The sequence below is a fragment of the Sceloporus undulatus genome, chromosome 1, assembly GCF_019175285.1.
Source record: "Sceloporus undulatus isolate JIND9_A2432 ecotype Alabama chromosome 1, SceUnd_v1.1, whole genome shotgun sequence".
NCBI classification, from domain to species: domain Eukaryota; kingdom Metazoa; phylum Chordata; class Lepidosauria; order Squamata; family Phrynosomatidae; genus Sceloporus; species Sceloporus undulatus.
In genome coordinates, this window is record NC_056522.1 from 197,568,066 (window position 1) to 197,580,788 (window position 12,723).

Sequence of the window (12,723 nt, forward strand, 5' to 3'; positions counted from 1 at the left end):
TGCATATGTTCCAGTGGCTAATAGGCATATGCATGAGGGAACAACAGAAATTTCTAGGCCTTAAAGATGAGATGTCTCCTGGCTGGGCCGCATACTGCTGTTTCTAGTCTGCCTGGTTCATGATTCCTTCTTTAAAAGTATGAAATTGAGGAAAGAAAGTGTTACTGGTAGGAAAAGGTGGTAGACACATCTCTCATATGTCTGTATTGAGCTGATGGAGAACTCTTGTGAAAATCCTCCTATAGAGTAATTTAAGAAAGCTTGGAATTCCAAATCCATTATGAATCAAGTGGGGCAGATGTTTATCCACAGTTCCTGGAATTTTCCTCTGGGAAAGAGTTCCCTCTGCATAGGCTGCATTCATAGTAAAACTTGAACCTTATTGGGAGGGGAATCAATATCTAACTCACTCCTTTATCTTTCTAACATTTTTAGTAAGTGCACTTTTAAAATGTGTTTTGTTCTACTATTTCTTTTTGCATTTTTGCAAAGGTCTTTGGCCATGAGGAAGAAAAGTTTGCTGATGGATGTCTTTCTCAATCAATGAAATTTGCCAATTTCAATGCATGTTGTTACAAATTAGATGTGGTAGGCACATTTTCCACATATGTACACATTCGAATGGGATAAGAAGTTTTACTCACTCGCATTCCATCTTTACCAGGTAAGCCATCTCCACCTCTGCTACCAGGTTCTCCCTGTCAAACAAAAGGCAAATGTGATTACAAAATATTGGGAACAAAGTAAAAACCTACAAAAAAAATTCTAAAGCACTTGCAATCTGCAACTTGTATTCAGTTATGGGTGAAATCAAATGGTGCCCATCCGTCAGCTGAATGAATACCACTGATGGAAAGGATTATCTTTCCTACCATAGACCTCATTCTGTCCCAGATTACCAGCTCACAAAAGTCAAAGGGTATAACTAACTACACAGCCTTAATTTAAATTACATGAGTAGGGAAGTGCTAGAAGGTAATAATTACTGTGTCTGTATATCACAGCAAGCCATAGTGTGGGTTAGTTAAAACTGACCTGCAGTTTGTAAACTATTTATTCTAACAAGCGATGGTTTGTTGGTCAACCAAAATCAGAATGTGGATTGGGGATGGATGGAGGGTTGGCTTATGAACGTTGAATTCTTTGAACCAAGATAAAGACAAGAACAGTCACAGCAATGAAGTGCAAATGTCTTCAGTAAATCCAAGGATAAAGAGTTAAAACTAAACTGATTCTAATTTTATAACAGCCTCCATAATATAACTATTATGATTAGCATCCAATCCAAAACTATTTTGTTTGGAAGGAAGTTACTTTTTGGGCTCAATGGAAACTCTATACACAAAGGCCTACCTTTTCCCCCTTGGGTCCAGGGTTTCCAGGGCCTCCTCTCTCTCCAGGCATTCCTTGCAAACCTGGTGATCCCATATTGCCTGGAGGACCTGGTGGGCCAGCAGGTCCCTAGAACAATGTTGTAAAGAGCAATAGTTATGAGAACCAAAGAGAAAGATGCAAGATATAATTTAAAGTTTGCCCAAAATAACATAACCTCTACTCACTTTTCCACCTTCTGGTCCAGCAGGGCCAGCTCCACCTCTAGCTCCTGGGGTACCTGGGGGCCCCTGTGCACCTCGTTCGCCTGGGATGCCATTTTCACCCTAGTGTAGATTTTTTTAAAAAACACCTTTGTAGTCTCCAAAATACATGTCATACATTTATTTAACTCTTTCTTTTTTAGAATTATGCAGTGGTTGATGCAAGTTTTACCTTGGACCCTGGAAGTCCCGGAGCTCCATTTTCACCTCTTGGACCCTGTTATGAATCAAAGGCAAAAAGATTACCTATATGTTTCATGGATTATACAGCATGCCTGTGTCATACACAGGCAAGACATACATGGTGTTACGTGGAAGGCAAGCCATGGAAGCAATAATGGCACACATGACTGTGATACATACACCACACTGCCCACAGGAGCACAAGACCATTGTTTTAAACACGTTTAAGCATACACATTTTTTTCTTTATTTGGAGCATACACTAACATCAGGCAGAAGGAGGCAACTGTTTCATCAAGCAGCAGCCCATCAGATATTCTTCCTGAGTGATCAGAATTTCTCCATACTTGGATGATACTTGTGTACTAGGTGCAATGGATGATATTATTCTGTCTCATAACTAGTGTTGAAGTAAGGCTCAACTGCCAGTCTAGACAGCTTCAGAACATATATGGGGGAAAGAGTACCATCTTGTTCTTTACCTTAGCCTGTAAGATGTCTTGGAAAAGCTCTGATAAACACTAATGCTTCACACATGTCTAAACATTTTCTCTTCAACGATCTATGTAGTTTAAGACCCAGCTGATAGGATTTGCTTTCATTCAACAAGTTAATGAACCAAAATAACCAGTGTCACACTGATGGTATAAGGACCGCATATAGGAGAGAGAAAGGAAAAGAGAAAATTGTGGGAGAAAAAAAAAGGAAGAGAAAGAGAAATAGACAATCCTATTTGATTGAGCATAGGAGGATTAAAATGGAACTAAGATCTAGACTGGTAAGTTAGATAGGCAGGCAAAGTGAAATTATTAAACGTTAGTCTATTGAAGGGCACATGATGGTGCAGAGTAGGATTTAAGATGATTCCCGGATTCTGTAAAGTTGGAGGTGCCTAGGGTGAGCAAATCCATGTTCTGAACCTCTGAAAGAGCAAGAACATTTGATATAAATGGTGCTTCCAAAAGCTATTTCTGGTTTATGTACATACATATATAAATTATGTGAATATGCAATGCACTGTTTCTTATATTCAGTATTATGAATGGTGCTGAAAATCAAAGACCTCGTTTCAGTTTTTTTATATCTGGACAATGTTCTGGCATTTTGTTTCATCAGGAAACTTGTTTTCTGTCAGCATATGTTGAAGACTCAGGAATAGCAGACTTTGAAAAGTGTGTGTGTGTGAATGTGTGTGTGTGTGTGTGTGTGTGTGTGTGAGAGAGAGAGAGAGAGAGAGAGAGACTTTTTGGGACTTATCTTACTGCTGATAACATCCTGTCAATTCAGGATATTATTAAGACTATTTCACGTTTAGCATGCATTTTGAAGAGTACATACGTGCAATAGTGTCTGAAGGAGGCTGCATGGAGAAAGGAGGGCCAAGGAGCAAAAAAGAGGAGGTTGAAGGGGTGGAAGAGCAAAAGAAAATGGAACTTACTGCTTCTCCTGGCTTTCCATTCTCTCCAGGTGGTCCTGAAGATCCAGGCAGTCCCTATAGGAAGCAGAACTATTACTTGATACACATTCTGATATACTTTTTCAACACCAATCATATAACCTATGGGGCTGCATATTTCTTAAAAGGTAAGAATTGTTCAGATAGTAGTTTATTTCAGATACTGGTCTCCATTTTAAGGTGTGGAGATATCCATAAGTGTTCCATATTTTGAAAATTGTTCTATGGTTAACCCATCCATTCAGTTCCACTCAGGTCTGATTCTCACTGGGCTTCCTGGGCAGAGATCTTTCCCAGTCACTTGGAATTCATGCATAATTACGTTGAAAAACTGGGTTTCCGTCTATGAGCTAAGATATTGTTTCTTTCATATCAAAGCATCATCAGGCACTGTTACAAAGAACATAGTGAAATGTTGTGCTACAGAAGTTTTTACATTAAGTGGGAAAAATTTGAAAGGCCCAGCTCAAGTACAACCTCTGTAGAATTGCTGAGGGAACTTACATTTCTTAAGACTGGAAAAAATTCTTGGGGAATGGGAGGATATTCATCATTTTTTTACATCACCCTAATGTGGTAATCTCTTGCAAATATTCAGGAGCCACTCAGATAAATTGTGGGTCTCTCTTTATGCCTGGTATGACTGGGAGTGCAGACCAGGGAACATTGGGATAGTTATGCATAACTGGCTGTAGAATCAGTCAACAAAGCATCATTATTTCAAGGTGAAATCCTATTTAAAGTTAGACTGCTCAGATCTCATTGATTTTGATGGGATCTCTCCTATAAAGAGTTCAGATTGCAAACTTCAAATTCAAAGCCCTTAATACAACCAAATTAAACTTCAGTCCCCCCATTAACATTTGAATTTCACTATGAACACAGTGATTGCATGAATGTCAAAATACCTGGAATCCAGGTGGCCCAGTTGCACCAGGCTCTCCTCTTTCACCAGGAGGACCCTGAAAAAAAAGGAAAGGAAAACCAATCAGAGTCTTTCAGTGTTGTTAACACACTGCTATTTCACCCTTTGCACATCTATATTCTCTTGTAACAGCCTTCCTGATCCAGAGCATTTAAGGAACAAAAAAGGCATGACACCAATCCTATAGTTAGCCTCAGTCCTATTATTAGACCTGACTAAACTTGACCATTGAATTAACTGAATTTACCCAAGTGTTGACTTGTGAGTCTACTTTAGTTGGGACTATAGCCATTGCAATAATATAAATAAAACAAAACAAAATAAAAGGCAACAGTTATAATACTATTGTAACAGACATTAAATTAGTCATAGATGCTACTACTCAACTCACATTTCATATCCAGTAATTTCACGTCCAGTAATTTATCTCACACAGTTAATTTACTGCCCAATGATGAAAAAACTCATCTATACCAAATGAAGTTTGGGGCCTCTTGGCCAACAGTGGGGCTTGAGTGACTCCCCTTTTCCAGCATGCCAGATATGAGGGGGTGAAATGGGGGTCTTGGTTTAATCATCACTTTTTATATTCCATTACTTTGCACATATGGTATCAAATGGCTTTTATGTTTCTGAGACTATTTCATTTTTCTGACTTACACCAGGTCCTGGGGGGCCTTGAGCTCCTGCTTCACCATCCTTTCCAGGTGGTCCCTGTTAAATAATAATAATAATGATTATGATAATGATAATGACAACAACAACCTGTTAGTTATGGGTCTGCTTCACGTTTACCCCAATTTAAAAGTAGAAGGGGGGACCATGTAGTTAATTCTACTGACCTGTCCACCAGGAGGTCCAGCACCACCTCTTTCTCCATTTTTACCAGGTGAACCCTACAATTGGCAAAAAAAAATGAGTTACTTCAAAGTAAGGTATTTTAAAGTATTGTTATGAAAATAATGTGCTTAAGCCTATGTGATACAACTATTACTGTAAGATGAACTATAACTAGGTAGAGTTATCAAAGTATGATGGAACTATAATTATAGTCTGCACACTGTGAATAGATTATAATAAAAATAGATGTGGATATTTCATTATCAAGTCCCCATTCTTGGGGTTCATGTGTTCCTCACAGACAAGCCATTTAACTTCCCATTAGCTCATGTTTGAATAGTTGACACACATACTATACTGAAAAGCTACAGTAGGTGAAAATGTCACCCACAAAGGAAGCACATGCTCTGTTGCTTTTACTGACCTCACTACCCTTTGGACCAGGAAAACCCATCACTCCTGGTTGACCCCGTGGACCTGCTGGGCCTGGGGGACCACTTCGCCCAGATTCTCCTGGTGGACCCTGGTGCAAACAAAAGAAAATTAGATACAAACATATTTTAAAAGCTATAAAAGATATGAAAAATATTGTTAAAATTGCACAAATCATGAAGAAATAAGGAAAGGATCAGGCTTTGAATAATATCATTTCCCTCCCCTCCATTGTAGATGCAATTACGCAAGCACTACCAAGACAGTTTTGGCCAATTTATCCATTGAAATGAACCACTACATATCAGTGTATCTGATATAAAGTTCAGGTATAGAGAAAGGAATAGGAAGAGAGCAATATTAATCACATACTGATGGGCCTGGTTTTCCATCTGATCCTGGGGCTCCTGGACTTCCTGTTAATCCCTGGATGAGAAAACAAAAAATTACATTTGCCTAAGAATTACATCTTATTTGAGGACGTTTTATGGTTGCATTTTAATTTTTCACATACTACAGTATTAGGCTTAAAAACTCTGTTTTCTTAAGGATATTGGAATTTAGGATTAAACTGAGGGACTGGGAACTAATAGGTCAAAAGGAATGGAAATGAAGAAACTCTCCAGAAGTTCTTGGACTTTGACTGTCACCATTCCTCAGCTCTGGTTAGACTAGTCAGGAATGCTGGGAGCTGCAATCCAGTGACATCTGGAGGGCTACTTGATGCTGACCCCTGAATTATATGGCTTCCTTTGCAGTTATGTTTGAACAAATATGTTAAGGTGTTAAAAGGAATATCCATGTTTTTGAACAGGAAAATTATGTGATATAGACCAGTTAAATCAATGGGATTTCTGTAAGTGCTGACTTAGCATTCAGCAACTGATGAATGGATTCTACTTTGTTGGGAGTAGTAACTGGGAGAATTAACTAAGCCATGCAATGCTTTACATTGATCTTGACTCTTGAGTAGTGATATAATTCTTCATGAATTTCATTTTCAAAGGAAGCAATGAGCAATTTTGCAATTGTTTTTTCTGCTGAGAGAAATTTTTTTAAAACCTCCACAATTGCTGAGGATTATTACTTGCAGTTCAAGATTCTTTCTGTGTCAAATGTATATTTTTTAAAATTAATTTTTATTCAGTTTTTTCATTAGAACATATGAAGTCTGCATAACGATGACAAAAACTTCAACAGCATTTTCTATGCAGGCAGAAAATATCGAAGTAGGGCACTTCTTTTGTATAAAATTAGATATGGCAGTTTTATTTCTGCATATTATTTCTGTATAGGAATAATATTTTCTGCACAGAATGCTGTTTTCTGAGCAAAAAAAGTGCAAATTTGGCACTAAGTCCTGAACCACAGAGATTCCCAATATTTCCTGATAACTTGAGAACATTTTTCCAACTATTTTAAAAATAATTTCAAACATTCATTCCATTCCTAGTGTTGTGGCAAACAAGATTTCCTACTAGCTGAATGCTCATCTTTGTCTGTTTTTTAAAATGGCTTGGAATATATTTGGACTTCTCCAGTGGACTAGTTCCTCCACATGGAAAAAGCCACAAAGGGCACATGACGTAGTCAAGTTGTATCTGGGCAGTGCATGTTAGGCCTGTGTTGACTGAATTATTATCTATACCCCAAATAGGTAAATTAATCTGGGAAGTAAACAAGATGGTTTGTCTTGAGCTTTTCCCTCTGACATCTAATCTCCTATGTGGAGGGATTTTCCCCCAAGAAGGAAGAATCTATCATGTGGGCTCACATGTGCCGTCAAAAAGCAGATCTACCATTTCCTCAGTTCAAGAAGGCATAACTCTTTATAAACACTGGACACCAAATCTGTAGGTGTAACTGGATTATCAAAGACTTGAAAACAGTAGAAAATTGTCAATAACAAAAAAAGAGTTCACCTGATTTCTATAGCCAATTGTGTTTCCTAGAACATGATTTCTAAATACTTTATTAACTATAATAAATGTGTAAAATCTCAACAATGTGGGCTGGGTTGATTATCAGTCCAAGATTGTGCTGGTATTTGGATTTAAAGTTAACTATTTAGCCAACTCAGTTATCCCTAATCATGATCACATTATTTTTTGTTCCCCACTCAGTAGAGGTTTCCACTTACTCTCATTCCTGGAAGACCAGGGCTACCATCACGCCCGGATTCACCCTGGATACCTCTTGGCCCGGGACTTCCTGGGCCTCCTCGTTCACCAGGTGCACCCTGAAAGCAAACACATTTCAATATTAGGTTATGAATGACATGTAGGGGGAAAAGGGGTTTGCATTGCAATCTGTAGAAAAATGTCATAAATATTAGAGAAAATGAATGTTACAATAAAGGAAGTGTATACCTTTTCACCAGGAGGCCCGTTACTACCAGCAGGACCACGGAAACCTGGGGCACCCTGAGAAGGAGAAAAGCAGAAATGCTCATTCTGTGGGTTAAGAAATAGCTGGGGAAAGGTACTGATGTGCTGGTAAGTGTATTAAATTACCAAGGAAACCTTTAGTTTTAGAATTCCATTTGGGCTATAGAATTCCTATCCTACAATAGGAAAACTTATGTTCCCAAGGGTGTAAAAAGTGTGGTACTGAGTACTTGCCCTCTCTCCAGGACTTCCAGGTATACCATTTGTACCAGGCTGACCAGCTGCTCCTGCCTTGCCTTCTTCTCCTGGGGGACCAGAGGCACCGGGAATACCATTTTCACCCTTATAACAAAACATCATAAAACTATTAACTGGTAAATCTAATGAACTCCCAAAGAAGGAAAAGAAACATAAGATAAATAGATCTTTTGAGAACAACATTAATAAATTCTGCTTGAGCGTGATTTGCACATCGGTCCCACTCAAATCTATCAGGACAGTATGTCCATATACTTACACGTTCGCCTCTTGGTCCTGTCTCTCCTTTTGCACCATTCTTACCAGGTTCACCCTAATAAATAACATAGATATATTAAAACTCATCTTTAATTCAGTTTTTCATGAAGTGAATAAGAAATGATGCATTATACATAATAAATACAATACATCCAATAGTAAACATGATATAATAATGCCAGTATCGATAATGCTATCTATGCATTCATTTCAAATTATTCCTTTCCCCCAATACATTAAATTGTGTCTAATAATGTATCTGAGAGCATAGGCCCAGGTTAAGTGCATCTTGAATTCCATTAATCTAGAATGACATAAAAAGACTCAATTTTTGTACAAATATATTTGTTTGTGCTTTTAAAATTTGACCAGTAGGCTATGAAAGAAAAAATGTTCAGACACATGAAAGAAAAAATGTTCAGATCAAACACAGATCCCTTTAGTATTTTAGAGATATAATTACAATCTTATGTATGGTTTCGTTCCCTTGGTTTAAAAAAGGTTTTGCAATAGGAGAAATTTATTAGTGCTGTTCCTTGAACTCTTTGAGCACAAACAAAAGAAAGATTTGTCATAGTATAGTGTGCAATATATTGGGGCTAAATGATATGATAATGCTGGTGAGTAGGGAAGTTACAGCAGCAACAGACAAATTCAAATGGATCATTAAAAGTATTGTCTAAACTTTTTCTTGAGATCTTGTCCAAGTAGAAGAATTTTGTTGAATAGTGCTCTTTAGCCAAGGAAAACATCTTTTCTGTAAATGGAATGGACTTTGGCCTAGTGGAAGGGTCAATTGAATTCAAATTATTACCTTGAATTCTATAGTCTCAGTTAGAATAGACCCACTTCATCAGTGGAATTTACACAAGTGTCAGAGTGATGTAGACTTGAGTTGATTGACTTGGACTCAAGTTGGACTGAAGCTGCCTTAAAGACTCGGACTTGATCTACTGACTCAACTTGCAACTTGTATATTTTTATTGACCAACCTGCTCATGTCATTCATTTCAAGCAGCAGACAAGACCTGCCTTCAGAGTATGGGGTGAATTTCCTGGAGGGGCACACCAAATACATTATGCACCAGGCTTGAAAAACTTTAGGAGGATCCTTCTGTCTCCAGCCAGTTGCCTAACATATTTGCTGTTCTCTGCTAAGAAATGCACACTGCTTCCTTTTTTTTCTGTTGAAGTAGGCTCCCAGTGCTGAGACTTGACTTGAGACTTGAAGGTAGAGACTTGAGAATTGATTTGAGACTTGACTACATCGCTAGAATTTTTGTATCATTTTACTTAACCTCAAATATAATGTTTTGCATTTAACCCGGGCCATGCATTCAGTGATACCACACTCTGTATTTAGTAAGCAAGTAAAGACAAATCAAATTTCTTCACTTGCTTACATAATCACCATAAAGAAGATGGTAAGTAATGCAGAAAACAGTATGGCATTTTCACTTTGTATTGATAAACCAAACTGAATGCAAGAGAAAGCAAGACTAAGATTTGTCCATTGACAAAGAAGAAACTGCCAGTGACTTACCGCTGGACCTCTCTGTCCAGGGATCCCATTAGTACCAGGGGGCCCAGGAGGACCACGAGCTCCACTCAGTCCAGGAGGTCCAGAAATGCCAGCCGCGCCCTTCACAGAAACAAAGAATGGTTGCATAAGCATCCCTAAGCAGTAGTGAGTAAAACTGATAATTCCCATTGCAAATATGGCTTTGCCTTCGGATACTCACTGGGAGACCTTTTGCACCAGGGCTTCCATCTCGACCTCCAGGGCCCTGCAGAGAATAAGTGATAACGTTGACATCCATGATACAGTTTGTGCTTGCATTTTTGAAAGGTTACCATTTCAATCAAACAGATACTAGTAGGTTACTAAATATGTACAGTTTTGTAAAGAACACTTGACACTTACAGGGGGACCAGGACCACCAGGGGCACCTTGAGGACCAGGTTCTCCTCTTGTCCCAGGAGATCCACTGGAGCCTGGAGGGCCAGCAGGACCAGTTTCGCCCTGTAAAACAAAGAGTGTGTGATCAATAAAATTAGTATGATTTAGTAGCCTGGCTATTACGAGTATATCAAGGAGGGAAAATAATAATCATTTAGTCTGTTAGATCAGCTTGGCTCACTAAAAACGATTTTGAATTTAGAGACAAGCTATTCAGACATACAACTGAAAAATAAAATTCTATTGGATGCGGAGAATAAGATCATTAGTAAGAAAATATGCTATTGACAGATAGGAAAAAGTGAAAAATGTACACTTTAAAATTACACTTGATAATGGATTGTATACACCCACAATACATGCCATTGAAGGGATGGGCTAAAAGTTTTTTTAAAAAAACAACAACAAATAAACGCAAGTACATCCATCATTAGTTGTTGTAATAAAACCCAGACCAATATGTTGTTGTAATGAAACTTAGATAAATATGTAAAGTATGTTACCTTAAAACCAGGAGAACCTGGAAATCCTGAGGGGCCTGGAGGGCCTGGGGGACCCTGCAAAATTCAACCACAAAAATATCAGTACATAGGCCAGTGCCATTATTTTAAAAAAAAAATTATACAAGATTATAAAAACGATTGTCAGTTGTGTTGCATCATGAGAAGGATCAAATAGTAAGTGAATGTGTTGTCTATGTTTGTGCATGCACCCACCAGTCCACCAAGACCTATATTACAGAATAGGCCTATTTGATTTATTTATTTTATTTGTATGTCGCCTTTCTCCCAAAGTGGGACCCAAGCTGGATCCCAGAGAGAGTAAGTTTAAAAGCTTTCACAATAAAATTTTAAAACAACTAAAATACCACATAAACAGAATAAAATCATTTAAAAACATACCAAAGTTTAAAAATTTATTCTCCCAACTATTATTTACTGCTCATTATATACAACAGAAACAGAGAAAGTGATGTATAAAACAAGGAATTTGTGTGGGTTCCAGAACCAAGTGGTTGAGTCAAGGCATAGCAGCATGAATTTATCAGCTCAGCATTTCACCATGGCTAGGCTGCAGAATATTATCCTAAGAAAGTTATTTCTGATAGCCATCTACTGCCTTGTGGTTTGACAAGCTATTTTTTTTAAAAAATTATACACTAGGTTGGATCATGACTTGACTTAGGGGCTAAGCAGACCAGTGTTTAACACCGGCCTTGGGGCAGAGTAGGGCATGGCGTCTGGATGCCACATGCCCAAATACCAGTGTCACACCATGCACCTGACCACACAGTGGGTGGTGTCAAGATGCTCTGTTGGTGCAGCATTTAGACACTCTGCACCAGAGGAGCGCTGAAAAGCCACAGCAGTGGCGGCAAGGGCACCTTTTTGCTGTCGTTAAAAGGAGAGGCATTTTGCCATTCTTTTTAGCACTAGCAAAGTACTGAATTGGGGCTGTGGTGTGTGTTTGCCACGGTCCTGATCCTGTGCTGAAAGGGGCGGTGCGAAGCCGCTACTTTTGAGCAGTCTGTAACTAAGGGGTCATGCAAATGGGGCAAAAGGAGCAGCCAAGAATTTGGGCGATTTCAGTTGATTTGAAAGCATGAGTTGTACTTTAGCCTGTATTTTCATTATGGGAAATTAGATGAGTGAAGCATTTGCATTTCTGCCTTGGCTACAGTTAAAATAGTATAGGAGTCAGATGTTAACCATATTACAAATTGGTCAGCATTTGAGTATACTTGGAATGGCAGAGAGAAAACTAAGTAATCATACAATGCAGTCCTACTTACGGGTTGGCCAGCTGATCCAGGAGCTCCATCATTACCACGAGCACCCTTTTAAAAAAATAAAATACATTTAGAAATAAATGAATTTTGCCAACAAATAATATTACTATGTTTGTCCTTTAGAAATAAATCAAGAAAGCATAATATGACTTGTATCATTCAAGGTACAATGAATTTGCTTTTTGCCCAAGGTAGGGAATCTCTCAGAACTGGGTTTTTATGGGCTCTGTGGAGCTCTAGTTGACAGATTTGGAATGGATGGGTTTGGGTGATAAAACTGAATTATTGGTAAAAGAATTAAGTAAAGTTAGTCTTTCATATCCATGGATTCTTTATCCATGATTTCAAGCATCCACAACTTGAAAACATTCCAAAAATATATAAATTCTGACAAGCAAGTCTTGATTTTGCCATTTCATATAAAGGATACCATTTTATTATCCATTGCATTTAATGAGACTTAACATCCACAGATTTTGGTATCCATGAGGTGTCCTGGAACCAAGTGCCTACCATAGACAAAACTTAATGTAATTCTATTCTTACACTACTAACATTTTTTTAAATGGATGCTGTATTTTAAAGATGTGTTTATTGATGATGGCTCACATTTTTTAAAAAAAAAAAAATTACTGCTTTT

General features: G+C 38.1%; 1 protein-coding gene across 1 annotated transcript in view; it reads right to left on the bottom strand.

The window, feature by feature from the left end:
* Positions 1 to 12,723, bottom strand: part of COL3A1 (collagen type III alpha 1 chain) — a 90,958-nt gene that overhangs the window by 20,328 nt on the left and 57,907 nt on the right. Inside the window, exons 14-32 of the mRNA XM_042473963.1 lie at positions 12,087 to 12,131; positions 10,798 to 10,851; positions 10,259 to 10,357; positions 10,077 to 10,121; positions 9,878 to 9,976; positions 8,336 to 8,389; positions 8,053 to 8,160; positions 7,801 to 7,854; positions 7,572 to 7,670; positions 5,804 to 5,857; positions 5,424 to 5,522; positions 5,002 to 5,055; positions 4,820 to 4,873; positions 4,143 to 4,196; positions 3,217 to 3,270; positions 1,768 to 1,812; positions 1,560 to 1,658; positions 1,354 to 1,461; positions 645 to 698 (exon numbers count right to left, since the gene is read on the bottom strand). Of these exons, the coding sequence (XP_042329897.1) occupies positions 645 to 698; positions 1,354 to 1,461; positions 1,560 to 1,658; positions 1,768 to 1,812; positions 3,217 to 3,270; positions 4,143 to 4,196; positions 4,820 to 4,873; positions 5,002 to 5,055; positions 5,424 to 5,522; positions 5,804 to 5,857; positions 7,572 to 7,670; positions 7,801 to 7,854; positions 8,053 to 8,160; positions 8,336 to 8,389; positions 9,878 to 9,976; positions 10,077 to 10,121; positions 10,259 to 10,357; positions 10,798 to 10,851; positions 12,087 to 12,131 (1,332 nt within the window). The remainder of the gene's footprint in view (positions 1 to 644; positions 699 to 1,353; positions 1,462 to 1,559; positions 1,659 to 1,767; positions 1,813 to 3,216; positions 3,271 to 4,142; positions 4,197 to 4,819; positions 4,874 to 5,001; positions 5,056 to 5,423; positions 5,523 to 5,803; positions 5,858 to 7,571; positions 7,671 to 7,800; positions 7,855 to 8,052; positions 8,161 to 8,335; positions 8,390 to 9,877; positions 9,977 to 10,076; positions 10,122 to 10,258; positions 10,358 to 10,797; positions 10,852 to 12,086; positions 12,132 to 12,723) is intronic.